General features: G+C 38.1%; 1 protein-coding gene across 1 annotated transcript in view; it reads left to right on the forward strand.

Moving 5' to 3' along the window:
• LOC106951387 (FRAS1 related extracellular matrix 2) overlaps positions 1–20,230 on the forward strand; it is a gene marked incomplete at its 3' end in the record, with an annotated part of 84,593 nt that extends 64,363 nt beyond the window's left edge. Inside the window, exons 7-16 of the mRNA XM_015038896.1 lie at positions 9,678–9,827; positions 9,956–10,165; positions 10,498–10,695; positions 11,196–11,360; positions 11,487–11,711; positions 18,197–18,346; positions 18,475–18,684; positions 19,017–19,214; positions 19,715–19,879; positions 20,006–20,230. Of these exons, the coding sequence (XP_014894382.1) occupies positions 9,678–9,827; positions 9,956–10,165; positions 10,498–10,695; positions 11,196–11,360; positions 11,487–11,711; positions 18,197–18,346; positions 18,475–18,684; positions 19,017–19,214; positions 19,715–19,879; positions 20,006–20,230 (1,896 nt within the window). The remainder of the gene's footprint in view (positions 1–9,677; positions 9,828–9,955; positions 10,166–10,497; positions 10,696–11,195; positions 11,361–11,486; positions 11,712–18,196; positions 18,347–18,474; positions 18,685–19,016; positions 19,215–19,714; positions 19,880–20,005) is intronic.
• Positions 20,231–20,302: the final 72 nt, after the last annotated feature.

Below are 20,302 nucleotides of genomic sequence, written 5' to 3' on the forward strand. Positions count from 1 at the left end.
ATCAAAAAATACATATATATACTAATCATGGTTAATGAAAAACTCCTTAAGTTTTATTTACTTTTATATTTTTTCTTTTATGTTTAAGTCGTTCTGTTAAAATGTTGTGTTTGATTGCAGCCAGTGTGTGTTTACATCACCCCTGGTTTTATTTCCAGCTTCACTTCACTTCAAGCTTCAAGTCAGTTCTTAAGACAGCTCTTTAATAAACACAAAGATGCTGTATAGTGTGACTGGCCCACATATGGCACTCAACATATTCCTTGTTTTCATTGGCTTTTGTGCTCTTGGTGTATAAACACAAGACTGGTTTCTATTTTTGCTGTCTCCAGTAGAAACTGTCCTCATTGCTTGTCTTTTTATGTAGTGAGAAAACAAGTGCATTCATTTGGCTGTCACATAATGTAAAAGAACTGTGCAAGAAAGAGAAGATGTTCATATGTAAGGGACCTTTTTGGCAGAGAGAGGAGAAGAGCTCCATCTAAAGCCTTTATTTGCTTCCTTTTTTCCAAAATACTTGGGATGCTGTCGAAAATGCAAAGAAGAACAGAACCCCAAAAATCCCTTAAGTCTTGGATTTAGCTGAAATGGAACAAACAAAAGACACCAGCAGTTGAAACAAAGAAGCTATTGTTTTTGACCAATATGTACTCAGTTTTAAATAGGGACCACTGTCGTAGTCAAACTCTTCTTCCACTGAGCATTTAATTAAGGAAACCATATAACTTGAAAATAAATCATTTCCATTGCAGCCTGTTTCTGTCAGATGTTTCATTTTGCTTACTGCTTACGCATTGCACAACACCCGATAGTGTGAAGCAGGATTAACGATTAATTTACTATAAAATGTAGAGTACTGCATATTTAATTACTTCCTTCAGTTTTTTTAACAGCATTGCTTAGCTGGTTCACTACTTGAGTAGATTTGTGGAAATAGAAAGTAAAACTTAACATGGACTGGACCAAATTAGTCTTCCTGATAGATCAACAATAGGTTTTGATTACCTCCTTGTTCCCACCCTAAACTCAATTACAGCATTAGAATAGTAGGCAGGAAAAAAACAGAAGCTTTTATCTGTTCCTGTCAAGAGTCAAGGATTAGGGGACTGTTCAAATAAATTTTCATTAGCATACACCTTGAAACTTTAAATGATTTATTTTCTATTTATCCATAAGTAGTTACAACATAATTGTGAACACAAGAGCACTGTAAACGCCAAACTGCCTTTGATCATAGCATCATATTTATTTTTCTAGCAAGATCTGTTACGTAAAAAGCCCTTTTAAAATCACTGTCTAACATGTTCTTATTTTATCTTTAGCATGATAATTTAAAGAGTGTGCATTTATTTTGCCTATTTTAAAAAATTATAAGTACCGGTAGCTCAATCCATTATGCAAATGTTCCATTTTTAGCCACAGGGGCTAATTTCCATCTGCAACCTGTCAGTTGATGGTATAAAACGAAAATAAAACATTAAATCACAGAATCTGTTAAACCACATAATATTTAATAAGAAGTTACATAATCTGCATGTGATTACAGATTTGATCAGCTACCAAGCATTAAGGAGAACTGCCTCTAAGTTGTAATGTTTCGTAATTCTGTGAAGAAGGAATTCCAAGTGTTGCAGTTCATATGGAAGTGCTTCAATTTTGCTTAATTAAATTATGTGACAGACTATACACATTTCAATGGACTGGTAAAATATCTGAATGCCATTGTTATGTCATCTGACTTATTTCTCTGACTGTCAACTTCATGTCCAACTCAACAAGTTACAGTTTTCACCAGTTACTTCAGGTATACCTCAGGGTTTTGTTCTTGGTCCTTCGCTGTTTATCATTTATCTTTTCCCACTTGATCTCATTTTCAGAAAATTTGGTATTAATTTTCACTGCTCTGCAGATGACACCAGCTCTACCTCTCTACCAACCCCATCCCCACCTTTCCACCATCCTTCCTTTTCTACTGTCTCTGTGAAATTAAATCATGGTTCATTCAAAACTCTCATAAACTAAACATAAAGAAAATGTAATTTCTTCTTGTTGCCACTAAGTCTTCCTTATCAGATGAATCGGCATACTAATGCTGAAATATCTGTAATTAAGTTTAGGGTTAAGAGCATCCAATACCTTTTGCTGATCTATCTGGAAGCCTAATTTGATCCGGTTCAGGTTAAGTTTTATACTGTGCAGTATTTCTTGTTCAGTGGCCTTGATTGACTTGAAAAGCCTTCAATTAAAATGTGTTATTACTATCATTGCTACTTCTATTTTTAGATTTTGATCTCGATTTACACACCTTCAGAAATAAACAGTTTTATCACAGTTTGAGATACATACATGAGTTACATAATCCGAGATCTTAACCAATAACACCTCTGAATGTTTTTGTCATGTAAATACAGTTCGAACCTAAGAGATTTGTTATTTACTAACAAGCAGTGCACAGTGTTTCTCTTTGCTTTTTGTGCAAAGACAAAAACTTTAAACAAGTGATTTTTTTTTTCATGGTTTTCTGATAATAACAGGTACCTAGAAAAATTAGATTCTTGTAATCAATGTAACAATCATTAACACAAACAAAATATGTTTAAGTTATTGAAGAAATACTTTTTTTTTTCATCTGGTACATACTGTTTATAAATCTCTCTTCTTATCTCTCTTTGCATCTTTCTGTCTCCCTCTCTATCTCATTTTTATCTATCTATTTCTCTCTCCACCTTTCAATTGTTATCTACTTTATATTTCTTTCTTATTGGTCTTCAAGAAAACTTGCATACAGTTATTTCCTTTCTGAAGAGAGATAGGTGATTGAGGTGTGAACATGTAGAGACAGAAATACATCTAATGTTACCTAGACAGAATAATAAAATTATTGAAATTAATTACTACATGCCATGATTTTCTTGGGGGAGCGGCCATTCTTGTTGGTGGGCAGAGCAGGCCATTGGAAAATGGTAGGGGAATCACTGAAATACACAAATATGCATCTGCACACATCTAGTGAGAAACATGAGCAGCAAACCTCAGGAAAATGATTTTAATATACAAAAGAGGACCCAATATAGAGCCATGAGGTTCACCAATATGACCAACAACCATTTCAGCTACTATCTCATTTATATGAACACAATGTTTTGTATTTATCAGAAATGATTTTATTTATTTTATTTAATTTTAGCAATGTTCCCCTTCAACAAGAAGGTTGTGGGGTCAAATCCTAGCCATGGGTCTTTCATTGGGGACTTTGCATGTTCTTCCTGTTTATGCACAGATTCTCCATAGGTACTCCAGCTTCTTCCAACAGTTAAGTTAATTGGATGCTGTTCATTTCCCTTTTTAGTGAGTTTGAATGGTTGTTTCTCTTATGTGTCTCTGTGTTGCCCTGTGATAGACTAAGTGACAGGGCTCTGAGTGTATCTGCCCAAAGACCACTGGAGAAAGGCACCTATTAATGACGAATTAGGATATCATCAGGTTTGTCCATTGGGGTTACACCTCCAGTTTATCTAACACTGTTTTGTCTTTGGCCGATTTTTGTCTATGAACTACCAGGCTCTGCAGAACTTTTATTCAATTAAAAAATGTTAGATTTTTCATAAGGCAGTTCCTTCTTGCTTGCCCAGTCCATTCAGGTCCTCCCTCAGGCCCTAATTATGACAATTCAGTTATGGACTTCTTATGGAGGATGGTTCCTCACTCGTCTTTTGCTAGAGGATGTGGTTTAAATTTATTTGAGACCAACTAAATGTTTCCCCTGTAAACTTTCTTTCTTAATGTTCAGCATGCCATATCTTAGTGATGTTGTGAATTACATTTAAGGCAGTGTTAAATTTGCTTTGCAACTTTTTTATTTATTTACATGTATTTTAGTCTGTTTAGAAAATGCACTGCTAATATATCAGCCGTATGGTTTACTAATACACACCCTCCCCGGTAGTTTCTAGATTTCTGAAAATCCTTTTCAGAAAAAAATGAAGCCTTGGTTTCAAAACTGTTGACAGTTTCCCTTTAAGAATAATCCCAGGCTTCCTATTTAATGAGCTTATCAAGCTGTTTGTGTAACAATATTATGTCAGGGAGAGTTCATTCAGGCAAACTGATTAAAAAACAAAAGTATTACAACTAAGAATTCCTTTATAGGGATTCAACTTTTTTTTTCTGTTCAAGCATCTGGGGCAAGTTAACAAAAAATCTGACACAATTTTGAATGTTAGTAAACTGACAGTATTAAGGCAGCCTTGGTGCATAGTTCAAAGAAATGCAAATGTGTTTGCAAAAGCCCAACTCCTGAGAGAGATGATATGTCAATTTCTGTCTCCCGGAGGATAATACGGCACCTGACAGCTCTCTAAAACCTCTACGCAGGCAGACCAATGGCAGCATGTTTCTCACTAACATCCTTGATTTTTCCAAGGAAAATGTGAAAACAAATGGTACAACAGCATGTGTTTGTTAATGTCTGCATGCCTGTTTATCTGACTCTGTCTGCCCACAATAAGTTATTTTTAGACTTTAATCGCTGCATCAAAAGAAAATGGTGTGAAAACCGCAAAAACGGAGAAAATTCTCAAGTGACTGTCGCTGCTCTCTCACACTCATTTTTTTTTTCTTCCCCTGGTCAAAGTCAACTATTTCGTTCTCCTTTCCATCTATTTCTTCTACACTGCCTGCCTCACTTCTCTCTCACACTCACTTTCCTCCACATCAGCTAAAAAAAGGCTCTAGGATGTCTGCTCGATTTAGTACTGTCTCAGATTAAACTCTACAGTTCATGTCTGCTGCGTCCTGCCTGGCTACACTCTTAAGTCTGGAAGTGAGTGTTGTTATCGCCTCGTTGCATGCACAATAATGTTGAGCTTGTTTTGTTTTGGTTGCATATAGTCACAGTGGGTCTGTCAAGTTTTAACCTATTTTATTTATTCAGTACTAATGAAATGTTTGCTTGCAGTCATTGAGGACATCCTAAATTTGGACCTGTTGGTGTTTACCTTAGCATTTAATCGTAGCACTTCTCTGATCCACAGTTGGTCAAAACCATAAGTACAGACTCAAGTCAATACATTGAAGGCCATTAATATTTGGCATCTCACTTATCAAGATGCAACAAAATAACATGTACTATTTACCATTAAAAAAAGCTTTTGGCAGCATTTTGACTTGAGGCTTCACCGCTTTTCTTAGCAGAAAAGGCAGAGCAAATTTAATACATGTCTCAAATGGGAGAATGTGTCGACAAGACAAATATTAGCTCTGCACTCCACAAATCTGATCTTATGTAGAAGGAGTAGAAAAGAAGCCACTGTTAAACAAAACCATTAAAAGTCTCATTCAGAGTTTGCAATTGTTGAAAGAAAGCCAGAAAAGATCCTATTTCCAAGCATTGCTTGGGAATAGCTCCTGCATTGCTTGTTTGCCCCAAGCTATGCAGGAACACATGTGAAAGACGGCAAGCTTGTCAGATGCCACTATAATTAAGCTGTTTGGTCTATATGTGAAACCCTCTGTGTCACAGAAAGATAACCTTCCAAATTATTCTGAACACACAAGGCCTAGAATGAAATGTAGCGACGGTAGCATCCTGCTGTGTAGATATTATTCTGCACCAAAGGCAGGAAGCTGGTCAGTGTAGATGGGAAGATAGATCGAGATACATAGAAGGCAATGTTGGAAGAAAACCTGTTGGCAGCTGCAAAATATGTGAAAAAGGAGAAAAATGTCAATAGGTATGAAGATTTTTGCAAGGCAGTGCACATTTTGTATAGATATGTAACATCTTTGAAAACCTTTTACATTGTACAAGTCTTGTGATTGCCTGTGTCTTATTAAATCTTCAACCACCAAGATGAAGGTATTTATTATTTGAAAGAGGAGGGGTTTTTTTCAAACTGGTACACAAAGACAGACTTGTAGGGTCTTCTTTCTTAGCTTTATTCCCAAAACCAGACAATGCTTAAAAGTGCAGCTGAGAATGCTTTATAAAGTACATTTAAAGGCGCAGTGGTGACACAAATGCCTTCAGACACCCACAAAGTAGTAATTATTACAATTTGTTTTCACACCTTCCCCAGCCTTCAGTCACGCACTGAAGTGCTAAAGCAGAGGCGTGGCCCCAGTAGGGAAAATGGATGCTGCTCTCATTCATCACTCATCAAGTGGTGTAAAAGTTGGGACATGTGTGACTGCAGACATGAAGGCCATGTTTGCACATTTCTCTGTGCACAAAGAAATGTTGGCCAAAATTGATGTCATATGTTAAGCAAAAACACACAGTTCATCAATTAATACTGGTAGAAAAAAAAATGCATGCAACTGACCCATCTTTTTCCATTGGTCAAATGCCATTATCCATGTATGGTGTTTTTTTTTTTTTTTCTTTTTCCTTTCATCTACTCATTCTGTGCTGTTTTCTTTTACTTTGCCAACATGAAAATTCACAAATTCTAAATGAACTTCAAACCTCCGCTACATCTGTTGACTGTGCGTGGGAGAAAAAGGTAAAACAGGGGAGCGAGAGGGCACAGGCTGCACTGATGTTCGGTGTTACCCTGAGCTGTCACTTCTTCCATGACACTTAGAGTCAGAATGCACTGTTGACAATTTTCTTAAAGCCTTTATTATATTCACTGCTTTGGTTCTTGTTTGCTGGCCCAGTTAAAGCACGTAAATAAAACCGATAGATAGATAGATAGATAGATAGATAGATAGATAGGTGGATGTCGGAGGGGGGGGTTTGATGCTTTATCTTCTCACAAAAGTAATATGACAGTTTCTATTTTTAGATTACATGCCAGAATATAAGAAGAAGCAAGTGAGAACGAGTATCATTTGACAGCAGAACTTGTGAAAGATGCATCTGTCTAATACACACTGGACTGCCTCTACTGCCTTAGGAAACAATCCCTTCAAACAAGCCTTTGAGCTTTCTTGGAAAAGGGAAGGGAGGGGGCTGGCACTTTCTCTGTCTTGTCATCTCGCTGCTTCAGCATCCAGAGATAAAGACAAGCATGCAGAGAGACTTTGTTTTCAGTGTTAACTTCATCCTCATTTGTAAAAAGTACTTAGTTCTTTTGTCAGGAGAAGAAGCGCAGCCTTCTCCCAGTGGGACTGTTTCACCCTCGGTGTGCTTCGTTGTTATTTGCTAAAAGGAATTGGGGTATGTTGCTGCTGAAATTCTGTAAACCTTTTTATTTTTTAGAGTACTGACAGATTGATTGATGAGTTGTGTGCTCTTGTGGTAAAATGATGAAAACTCCTACCAAGGAGTTAATAGTTTAAATACTATCATGTTGTCTGAAAACATAAGAGCGTAACATTTTGCCCTCCAAGGCTGGCCTTGTGTGAACGAATAAAGGCGATGAACAGAGGCAGTGTTTCTGTGTGAAAGGGCAAAATGACAATTAACCGAGAAGTTGAATGAGAGGACAGGAAAGGTTGCAAGGTCAGGCCTCCCTGCAGTTTGACGTCAGACTAATCCGCTGTTGGGTTTTTGACCCTTGTCCCTGGGCTGTGCCTTTACAAATAATTCATGTGCCTGCAGACAGGTCCATGTTAAACCAGCATGTGGCAACAACAAAGAAACACTGAAATGTTGGTCTTAAACTCAAGCATGGAATAGTTACGTGGGGTTTAAAGTAAATAATAAGATGTCAAAGTCAGGAAATCGGCGCCAGAAATCACTTTTGTAAAATGACTGAAGCTGAAGCAGTAGGTAAACTGTAAACTGATGATGGGACCTTCCACATGGTACACATCGATGAACATTTGCTGTTATGGCTATTTTAGGTTGGTCTCTGTTCTATTGGTCTACGGCCCAATGGAAATGCCCCATGTTGTTAGTACTCCAGTAAACAGTAGCAGTATTATAAGCTGAGGTTTTAATTTATTTTTGTTTTTTATGCTTTTTGCTTTTCAATGAGAAAATCGTTACTAGGTTTGGTTACATTATATTGTATGCTGAAGTACAACAGCAGCTCTGTAATTGTTTTTCAAGCCTGTGTTGCAACAAGAACAGTGTAAATGTACATCTGCACGTCTATATTTGATACTTTCATTTCATATTTTATGCAAACGGTATTATGTTATCTTCGCGGAAGATTGACAGTGTTTCATGTTTTTGTTGTGACGTACAAATACATTGTATTGAACATATTTAAAACATTTTTAATGAACTAAATCAAGTTATGTGCATAGCTGTTAACTAAAACATAATTGTAAATAGTCCTAACAGGCTAAAATAGTTTAGAAACATCCAGTATAAAAATGCAGAGAGCCTTGAGGCTCTGGTAGCTGTTGAAGGTATTATTCACATCAACAGAGCAGAAAGTAATTGCATGGAGCTAATATCAATAAAAAAAACAGGAATAATTCAGTCACTGATGTATAGTTATTGATCCAGACAGTTGTCGAATCCTCCGCTTCTGTCTTTTGGAGTTTCTGAATTAGTGATTCAGGCTACAACAGATCAACCCCCAGTGTATTAAACACATTAGGGGCATCTGTTAACATGATCCTCGTAGTGCTGCCTCGTCATTACATCATTACACTGCTGTCACCAGCGTGGATGTTTGCTGCAAAGTGAAATGGGTCCATGCTTTTGTCATGGATCCAGCTGAAATCAAGCCTCATAGAACCAAGTGGTATTTTTTAAAACTATTGCCAAATTTTGGTGAGCTTGTGCAAATTTTAGCCTCAGTTTCCCAATCCTAGCTGACAGGAGGGAACAGTCAGTGCGGTCTACCCCGGCTGCCATCTGCTTTGTGGTTCTATTAGGCTGACAAGTCAGAGAGAAAAGACTCAAATGTACAAACTACACAGGAACTCTGTTCATTTCCTTTAATGGAGAAACGGGTCAGCGCACAGATAAATTGTCCAACAAGGTGGAATAATCCACAAATCTTTGAGGCAAAAGGTGTCACAGGATGGATGGTGTATAATCTGCAGACAGGTTAAAAACCCAGAAAACTGAAACCATGTCATATACTACAGGTTAGCAGAAACAAAGCCTTTTAGACTACAGACAAAGACAACACAATGTACAGGCAAAGATAACTTAACTACACGTAGGAAGAGGACAAGAAAACTCAGAAGGTGGGATACCAGCTAGGGCAGAAAATGGAGGAGTGTAGAATGAGAAACATCATTACCAACATAAAATAGGAGTAAATAAATCAGTCAATCAGGAGTAACAGGTACATAAAATCTAAAAATTAATCTGAGAAAACAACTTTATGCTTATCACAGGTTTGATTATATGTGCTTTCATAGATAGTATTACTTATAACGTTTTTTTTTATGTAACAAATTATTTGAGCTACTGTTATCTCTCTGTCTTTTCAAACCAGTCTATCCATCCCCCTATCACCTCTAACATCAACAAGGCATTTTCATTTACTAGAATGCTGCTTACTTAATAATATTGAAAGAGATCCTTGTGCATAAAATAGATCAGCAGTTTGTGAAATACTGAGACCAGCTGACACCAACAACCTGGCACCTTAATGAGGGATATTGAACCCATTATAATGGCAAGTTTTTTCCTTGAACAAAGAGCTTAAAGTCAGGACTTGTCAATGCGTTTGATCAACCCCTGCAACTTTTCAAACACATTTAAGCATAAATAGATGTTTTATGTTGACAGCCAACATACTTTTTGTGTCACCGTTCTGCAGCTCCCGTGTTTTACTTTGGAGAGGTCCAGTATCATGTGGATGAAAGTGACGGCTATGTGGAGGTCAAAGTATGGAGGACAGGAACCGATCTGTCCAAAACGGGGACTGTGACAGTCCGTTCTCGGAAGGTGGAGCGTGCCTCTGCTGAAGGCAGGTTTCCAATCAAATATTGGTTTTAAATATTTTGAAAATAATTAAATGCATCACTAATCCTCATGTCTTTATTCTATATGTCTCCTCAACAAAATCCCTTTTTTGTCTCTCTGTCCTATTTGCAGCTGGTGTTGACTATGTGGGCATAAGTCATATCTTGGACTTTGCCCCAGGTGTCAGCATGCAGACATTTAAGGTCACCATTTTGGATGATATGGGACAACCAGAGCTGGAAGGGGCCGAGAGCTTTGAGTTGGTGCTGAGAATGCCAGTGAATGGTATTCTAGGAGAACCTAGAAAAGCCACAGTCTTCATCAATGACTCACAGTCTGACTGTAAGTAATAACAATTTACCTTTACATATTCGCTTCTGTTTATAGCTTTCAACATGAAATAAACCTACTGTATGATAAGCATAGACTACATAAGGTTACAGTCCTGGCCTCGTGATTCATGATGTCTATATTTATTGAATAATTCTCTGTCAAGCCCTTCAGAAAAGTATCTTGATTTCTCTGGTTTTAACACACCAATACGCGCAATGATAATAATAACACATCAATACTATGTTACATGTTATTGTTTTCATTCATTGCATTGTTGTCATATATAGGTCATCCTTGATGCAATGGAAATTTTATCATTGTTCATTTCATTTGATCGCCAGTGCCGAAGGTCCATTTTCGTGAACCGGTTTACAGCGGAGAGGAGAGTGATGGTCAGATAGCAGCAACAGTGTACCGCAGTGGTGACATCTGGCACAAATCCTCTGTTCGCTGTTACTCCCGTCAGGGCACCGCACAAGTTGCCTCTGACTTCGAGGAGCGTCCCAACACAGATGCTTCTATCATCACTTTTTCACCAGGTATATTTTATCAAACATTTATGGGTTTTTTTGTTTGTTTTTTTTTTGTATATTTTAAATCGTAATTTTATGTTGAGTTAATGTTAACATTTAAAAGAATGTTATTGCTTTAGAGCAGTGGTTTCTAATCTCTTTTAGAAAGACCCCACTCTTTGCATAGACAGTATGCAGTCCTTATATTGTGCTCACATGCATACCCTATGTCTGTGCTTGTGCACATATGTCCATGAAGACCATAAAGAAAACCTTCCTTAATAATTTATTTTTTGGACAATTTTACAAAAACATTCAGCTTTTTGTACTTCTGTGCAGGAGTAAAAAAAAGAATAACTCCAATTTTAGTTCTCCAAAGACTTCTTTAAAAATTCTGCTATTCCTCTGAGTCAGTTTTTAAATCATTTGGGAACCACTGCTTTGGAGAACAGTCAAATTTGTTTAATCTCTGCTTTTAACTTAAGGCTTTAATTGTTTTGTGTCAACGATTTTCCCCCTCACATTAGGTGAGGTGGAGAAGCCGTGTATCCTGTCACTGGTTGATGATGCATTGTACGAGGAGGTTGAAGAGCTCAGGCTGGTCTTGGGGACACCAAAGAGCAGCTCACAGTTTGGCGCATCAGTTGGATCTCTTAATGAGGCTCTGCTTAAAATAAAGGACACAGCTGACAGTAAGTGAGATAAAGAACAAACTATTGGTCAGATATTTCAGGCTGCGGTACTGAATAGGAAGTTTTCTATAATCTGGCCGTTTTAAGATTTTATTTTGCTGTACTTGCCATCTTTTTATTTTCCAGAACCAATCATTCGGTTTGCAGAAACCAAGTTCAACATTAATGAACCGAAGGAAACTGGGACTGTGGCAACTGTGAAGATCCCTGTGGTACGAGTCGGCGACACATCAAAAGTCTCAGTGGTTCGGGTTCATACCAAAGATGGGTCAGCCGTCTCAGGAATAGATTATTACCCCGTGTCTCAAGGTGAACTTTATAAACACCTTAGAAGTTGTTGTAGAAGTTGTTGTAGGTTCTGTTGGACTTCAGCGCAGCTTTCGACACTGTTGACCGTGATATTTTACTGAATCGACTGGAGAGNTCCTGTTTATGCACAGATTCTCCATAGGTACTCCAGCTTCTTCCAACAGTTAAGTTAATTGGATGCTGTTCATTTCCCTTTTTAGTGAGTTTGAATGGTTGTTTCTCTTATGTGTCTCTGTGTTGCCCTGTGATAGACTAAGTGACAGGGCTCTGAGTGTATCTGCCCAAAGACCACTGGAGAAAGGCACCTATTAATGACGAATTAGGATATCATCAGGTTTGTCCATTGGGGTTACACCTCCAGTTTATCTAACACTGTTTTGTCTTTGGCCGATTTTTGTCTATGAACTACCAGGCTCTGCAGAACTTTTATTCAATTAAAAAATGTTAGATTTTTCATAAGGCAGTTCCTTCTTGCTTGCCCAGTCCATTCAGGTCCTCCCTCAGGCCCTAATTATGACAATTCAGTTATGGACTTCTTATGGAGGATGGTTCCTCACTCGTCTTTTGCTAGAGGATGTGGTTTAAATTTATTTGAGACCAACTAAATGTTTCCCCTGTAAACTTTCTTTCTTAATGTTCAGCATGCCATATCTTAGTGATGTTGTGAATTACATTTAAGGCAGTGTTAAATTTGCTTTGCAACTTTTTTATTTATTTACATGTATTTTAGTCTGTTTAGAAAATGCACTGCTAATATATCAGCCGTATGGTTTACTAATACACACCCTCCCCGGTAGTTTCTAGATTTCTGAAAATCCTTTTCAGAAAAAAATGAAGCCTTGGTTTCAAAACTGTTGACAGTTTCCCTTTAAGAATAATCCCAGGCTTCCTATTTAATGAGCTTATCAAGCTGTTTGTGTAACAATATTATGTCAGGGAGAGTTCATTCAGGCAAACTGATTAAAAAACAAAAGTATTACAACTAAGAATTCCTTTATAGGGATTCAACTTTTTTTTTCTGTTCAAGCATCTGGGGCAAGTTAACAAAAAATCTGACACAATTTTGAATGTTAGTAAACTGACAGTATTAAGGCAGCCTTGGTGCATAGTTCAAAGAAATGCAAATGTGTTTGCAAAAGCCCAACTCCTGAGAGAGATGATATGTCAATTTCTGTCTCCCGGAGGATAATACGGCACCTGACAGCTCTCTAAAACCTCTACGCAGGCAGACCAATGGCAGCATGTTTCTCACTAACATCCTTGATTTTTCCAAGGAAAATGTGAAAACAAATGGTACAACAGCATGTGTTTGTTAATGTCTGCATGCCTGTTTATCTGACTCTGTCTGCCCACAATAAGTTATTTTTAGACTTTAATCGCTGCATCAAAAGAAAATGGTGTGAAAACCGCAAAAACGGAGAAAATTCTCAAGTGACTGTCGCTGCTCTCTCACACTCATTTTTTTTTTCTTCCCCTGGTCAAAGTCAACTATTTCGTTCTCCTTTCCATCTATTTCTTCTACACTGCCTGCCTCACTTCTCTCTCACACTCACTTTCCTCCACATCAGCTAAAAAAAGGCTCTAGGATGTCTGCTCGATTTAGTACTGTCTCAGATTAAACTCTACAGTTCATGTCTGCTGCGTCCTGCCTGGCTACACTCTTAAGTCTGGAAGTGAGTGTTGTTATCGCCTCGTTGCATGCACAATAATGTTGAGCTTGTTTTGTTTTGGTTGCATATAGTCACAGTGGGTCTGTCAAGTTTTAACCTATTTTATTTATTCAGTACTAATGAAATGTTTGCTTGCAGTCATTGAGGACATCCTAAATTTGGACCTGTTGGTGTTTACCTTAGCATTTAATCGTAGCACTTCTCTGATCCACAGTTGGTCAAAACCATAAGTACAGACTCAAGTCAATACATTGAAGGCCATTAATATTTGGCATCTCACTTATCAAGATGCAACAAAATAACATGTACTATTTACCATTAAAAAAAGCTTTTGGCAGCATTTTGACTTGAGGCTTCACCGCTTTTCTTAGCAGAAAAGGCAGAGCAAATTTAATACATGTCTCAAATGGGAGAATGTGTCGACAAGACAAATATTAGCTCTGCACTCCACAAATCTGATCTTATGTAGAAGGAGTAGAAAAGAAGCCACTGTTAAACAAAACCATTAAAAGTCTCATTCAGAGTTTGCAATTGTTGAAAGAAAGCCAGAAAAGATCCTATTTCCAAGCATTGCTTGGGAATAGCTCCTGCATTGCTTGTTTGCCCCAAGCTATGCAGGAACACATGTGAAAGACGGCAAGCTTGTCAGATGCCACTATAATTAAGCTGTTTGGTCTATATGTGAAACCCTCTGTGTCACAGAAAGATAACCTTCCAAATTATTCTGAACACACAAGGCCTAGAATGAAATGTAGCGACGGTAGCATCCTGCTGTGTAGATATTATTCTGCACCAAAGGCAGGAAGCTGGTCAGTGTAGATGGGAAGATAGATCGAGATACATAGAAGGCAATGTTGGAAGAAAACCTGTTGGCAGCTGCAAAATATGTGAAAAAGGAGAAAAATGTCAATAGGTATGAAGATTTTTGCAAGGCAGTGCACATTTTGTATAGATATGTAACATCTTTGAAAACCTTTTACATTGTACAAGTCTTGTGATTGCCTGTGTCTTATTAAATCTTCAACCACCAAGATGAAGGTATTTATTATTTGAAAGAGGAGGGGTTTTTTTCAAACTGGTACACAAAGACAGACTTGTAGGGTCTTCTTTCTTAGCTTTATTCCCAAAACCAGACAATGCTTAAAAGTGCAGCTGAGAATGCTTTATAAAGTACATTTAAAGGCGCAGTGGTGACACAAATGCCTTCAGACACCCACAAAGTAGTAATTATTACAATTTGTTTTCACACCTTCCCCAGCCTTCAGTCACGCACTGAAGTGCTAAAGCAGAGGCGTGGCCCCAGTAGGGAAAATGGATGCTGCTCTCATTCATCACTCATCAAGTGGTGTAAAAGTTGGGACATGTGTGACTGCAGACATGAAGGCCATGTTTGCACATTTCTCTGTGCACAAAGAAATGTTGGCCAAAATTGATGTCATATGTTAAGCAAAAACACACAGTTCATCAATTAATACTGGTAGAAAAAAAAATGCATGCAACTGACCCATCTTTTTCCATTGGTCAAATGCCATTATCCATGTATGGTGTTTTTTTTTTTTTTCTTTTTCCTCTCATCTACTCATTCTGTGCTGTTTTCTTTTACTTTGCCAACATGAAAATTCACAAATTCTAAATGAACTTCAAACCTCCGCTACATCTGTTGACTGTGCGTGGGAGAAAAAGGTAAAACAGGGGAGCGAGAGGGCACAGGCTGCACTGATGTTCGGTGTTACCCTGAGCTGTCACTTCTTCCATGACACTTAGAGTCAGAATGCACTGTTGACAATTTTCTTAAAGCCTTTATTATATTCACTGCTTTGGTTCTTGTTTGCTGGCCCAGTTAAAGCACGTAAATAAAACCGATAGATAGATAGATAGATAGATAGATAGATAGATAGGTGGATGTCGGAGGGGGGGGTTTGATGCTTTATCTTCTCACAAAAGTAATATGACAGTTTCTATTTTTAGATTACATGCCAGAATATAAGAAGAAGCAAGTGAGAACGAGTATCATTTGACAGCAGAACTTGTGAAAGATGCATCTGTCTAATACACACTGGACTGCCTCTACTGCCTTAGGAAACAATCCCTTCAAACAAGCCTTTGAGCTTTCTTGGAAAAGGGAAGGGAGGGGGCTGGCACTTTCTCTGTCTTGTCATCTCGCTGCTTCAGCATCCAGAGATAAAGACAAGCATGCAGAGAGACTTTGTTTTCAGTGTTAACTTCATCCTCATTTGTAAAAAGTACTTAGTTCTTTTGTCAGGAGAAGAAGCGCAGCCTTCTCCCAGTGGGACTGTTTCACCCTCGGTGTGCTTCGTTGTTATTTGCTAAAAGGAATTGGGGTATGTTGCTGCTGAAATTCTGTAAACCTTTTTATTTTTTAGAGTACTGACAGATTGATTGATGAGTTGTGTGCTCTTGTGGTAAAATGATGAAAACTCCTACCAAGGAGTTAATAGTTTAAATACTATCATGTTGTCTGAAAACATAAGAGCGTAACATTTTGCCCTCCAAGGCTGGCCTTGTGTGAACGAATAAAGGCGATGAACAGAGGCAGTGTTTCTGTGTGAAAGGGCAAAATGACAATTAACCGAGAAGTTGAATGAGAGGACAGGAAAGGTTGCAAGGTCAGGCCTCCCTGCAGTTTGACGTCAGACTAATCCGCTGTTGGGTTTTTGACCCTTGTCCCTGGGCTGTGCCTTTACAAATAATTCATGTGCCTGCAGACAGGTCCATGTTAAACCAGCATGTGGCAACAACAAAGAAACACTGAAATGTTGGTCTTAAACTCAAGCATGGAATAGTTACGTGGGGTTTAAAGTAAATAATAAGATGTCAAAGTCAGGAAATCGGCGCCAGAAATCACTTTTGTAAAATGACTGAAGCTGAAGCAGTAGGTAAACTGTAAACTGATGATGGGACCTTCCACATGGTACACATCGATGAACATTTGCTGTTATGGCTATTTTAGGTTGGTCTCTGTTCTATTGGTCTACGGCCCAATGGAAATGCCCCATGTTGTTAGTACTCCAGTAAACAGTAGCAGTATTATAAGCTGAGGTTTTAATTTATTTTTGTTTTTTATGCTTTTTGCTTTTCAATGAGAAAATCGTTACTAGGTTTGGTTACATTATATTGTATGCTGAAGTACAACAGCAGCTCTGTAATTGTTTTTCAAGCCTGTGTTGCAACAAGAACAGTGTAAATGTACATCTGCACGTCTATATTTGATACTTTCATTTCATATTTTATGCAAACGGTATTATGTTATCTTCGCGGAAGATTGACAGTGTTTCATGTTTTTGTTGTGACGTACAAATACATTGTATTGAACATATTTAAAACATTTTTAATGAACTAAATCAAGTTATGTGCATAGCTGTTAACTAAAACATAATTGTAAATAGTCCTAACAGGCTAAAATAGTTTAGAAACATCCAGTATAAAAATGCAGAGAGCCTTGAGGCTCTGGTAGCTGTTGAAGGTATTATTCACATCAACAGAGCAGAAAGTAATTGCATGGAGCTAATATCAATAAAAAAAACAGGAATAATTCAGTCACTGATGTATAGTTATTGATCCAGACAGTTGTCGAATCCTCCGCTTCTGTCTTTTGGAGTTTCTGAATTAGTGATTCAGGCTACAACAGATCAACCCCCAGTGTATTAAACACATTAGGGGCATCTGTTAACATGATCCTCGTAGTGCTGCCTCGTCATTACATCATTACACTGCTGTCACCAGCGTGGATGTTTGCTGCAAAGTGAAATGGGTCCATGCTTTTGTCATGGATCCAGCTGAAATCAAGCCTCATAGAACCAAGTGGTATTTTTTAAAACTATTGCCAAATTTTGGTGAGCTTGTGCAAATTTTAGCCTCAGTTTCCCAATCCTAGCTGACAGGAGGGAACAGTCAGTGCGGTCTACCCCGGCTGCCATCTGCTTTGTGGTTCTATTAGGCTGACAAGTCAGAGAGAAAAGACTCAAATGTACAAACTACACAGGAACTCTGTTCATTTCCTTTAATGGAGAAACGGGTCAGCGCACAGATAAATTGTCCAACAAGGTGGAATAATCCACAAATCTTTGAGGCAAAAGGTGTCACAGGATGGATGGTGTATAATCTGCAGACAGGTTAAAAACCCAGAAAACTGAAACCATGTCATATACTACAGGTTAGCAGAAACAAAGCCTTTTAGACTACAGACAAAGACAACACAATGTACAGGCAAAGATAACTTAACTACACGTAGGAAGAGGACAAGAAAACTCAGAAGGTGGGATACCAGCTAGGGCAGAAAATGGAGGAGTGTAGAATGAGAAACATCATTACCAACATAAAATAGGAGTAAATAAATCAGTCAATCAGGAGTAACAGGTACATAAAATCTAAAAATTAATCTGAGAAAACAACTTTATGCTTATCACAGGTTTGATTATATGTGCTTTCATAGATAGTATTACTTATAACGTTTTTTTTTATGTAACAAATTATTTGAGCTACTGTTATCTCTCTGTCTTTTCAAACCAGTCTATCCATCCCCCTATCACCTCTAACATCAACAAGGCATTTTCATTTACTAGAATGCTGCTTACTTAATAATATTGAAAGAGATCCTTGTGCATAAAATAGATCAGCAGTTTGTGAAATACTGAGACCAGCTGACACCAACAACCTGGCACCTTAATGAGGGATATTGAACCCATTATAATGGCAAGTTTTTTCCTTGAACAAAGAGCTTAAAGTCAGGACTTGTCAATGCGTTTGATCAACCCCTGCAACTTTTCAAACACATTTAAGCATAAATAGATGTTTTATGTTGACAGCCAACATACTTTTTGTGTCACCGTTCTGCAGCTCCCGTGTTTTACTTTGGAGAGGTCCAGTATCATGTGGATGAAAGTGACGGCTATGTGGAGGTCAAAGTATGGAGGACAGGAACCGATCTGTCCAAAACGGGGACTGTGACAGTCCGTTCTCGGAAGGTGGAGCGTGCCTCTGCTGAAGGCAGGTTTCCAATCAAATATTGGTTTTAAATATTTTGAAAATAATTAAATGCATCACTAATCCTCATGTCTTTATTCTATATGTCTCCTCAACAAAATCCCTTTTTTGTCTCTCTGTCCTATTTGCAGCTGGTGTTGACTATGTGGGCATAAGTCATATCTTGGACTTTGCCCCAGGTGTCAGCATGCAGACATTTAAGGTCACCATTTTGGATGATATGGGACAACCAGAGCTGGAAGGGGCCGAGAGCTTTGAGTTGGTGCTGAGAATGCCAGTGAATGGTATTCTAGGAGAACCTAGAAAAGCCACAGTCTTCATCAATGACTCACAGTCTGACTGTAAGTAATAACAATTTACCTTTACATATTCGCTTCTGTTTATAGCTTTCAACATGAAATAAACCTACTGTATGATAAGCATAGACTACATAAGGTTACAGTCCTGGCCTCGTGATTCATGATGTCTATATTTATTGAATAATTCTCTGTCAAGCCCTTCAGAAAAGTATCTTGATTTCTCTGGTTTTAACACACCAATACGCGCAATGATAATAATAACACATCAATACTATGTTACATGTTATTGTTTTCATTCATTGCATTGTTGTCATATATAGGTCATCCTTGATGCAATGGAAATTTTATCATTGTTCATTTCATTTGATCGCCAGTGCCGAAGGTCCATTTTCGTGAACCGGTTTACAGCGGAGAGGAGAGTGATGGTCAGATAGCAGCAACAGTGTACCGCAGTGGTGACATCTGGCACAAATCCTCTGTTCGCTGTTACTCCCGTCAGGGCACCGCACAAGTTGCCTCTGACTTCGAGGAGCGTCCCAACACAGATGCTTCTATCATCACTTTTTCACCAGGTATATTTTATCAAACATTTATGGGTTTTTTTGTTTGTTTTTTTTTTGTATATTTTAAATCGTAATTTTATGTTGAGTTAATGTTAACATTTAAAAGAATGTTATTGCTTTAGAGCAGTGGTTTCTAATCTCTTTTAGAAAGACCCCACTCTTTGCATAGACAGTATGCAGTCCTTATATTGTGCTCACATGCATACCCTATGTCTGTGCTTGTGCACATATGTCCATGAAGACCATAAAGAAAACCTTCCTTAATAATTTATTTTTTGGACAATTTTACAAAAACATTCAGCTTTTTGTACTTCTGTGCAGGAGTAAAAAAAAGAATAACTCCAATTTTAGTTCTCCAAAGACTTCTTTAAAAATTCTGCTATTCCTCTGAGTCAGTTTTTAAATCATTTGGGAACCACTGCTTTGGAGAACAGTCAAATTTGTTTAATCTCTGCTTTTAACTTAAGGCTTTAATTGTTTTGTGTCAACGATTTTCCCCCTCACATTAGGTGAGGTGGAGAAGCCGTGTATCCTGTCACTGGTTGATGATGCATTGTACGAGGAGGTTGAAGAGCTCAGGCTGGTCTTGGGGACACCAAAGAGCAGCTCACAGTTTGGCGCATCAGTTGGATCTCTTAATGAGGCTCTGCTTAAAATAAAGGACACAGCTGACAGTAAGTGAGATAAAGAACAAACTATTGGTCAGATATTTCAGGCTGCGGTACTGAATAGGAAGTTTTCTATAATCTGGCCGTTTTAAGATTTTATTTTGCTGTACTTGCCATCTTTTTATTTTCCAGAACCAATCATTCGGTTTGCAGAAACCAAGTTCAACATTAATGAACCGAAGGAAACTGGGACTGTGGCAACTGTGAAGATCCCTGTGGTACGAGTCGGCGACACATCAAAAGTCTCAGTGGTTCGGGTTCATACCAAAGATGGGTCAGCCGTCTCAGGAATAGATTATTACCCCGTGTCTCAAGGTGAACTTTATAAACACCTTAGAAGTTGTTGTAGAAGTTGTTGTAGGTTCTGTTGGACTTCAGCGCAGCTTTCGACACTGTTGACCGTGATATTTTACTGAATCGACTGGAGAG

Source organism: Poecilia latipinna, unplaced genomic scaffold (assembly GCF_001443285.1).
Source record: "Poecilia latipinna isolate Pla-1442-1.1 unplaced genomic scaffold, P_latipinna-1.0 Scaffold457, whole genome shotgun sequence".
In the NCBI taxonomy this organism is placed as follows: domain Eukaryota; kingdom Metazoa; phylum Chordata; class Actinopteri; order Cyprinodontiformes; family Poeciliidae; genus Poecilia; species Poecilia latipinna.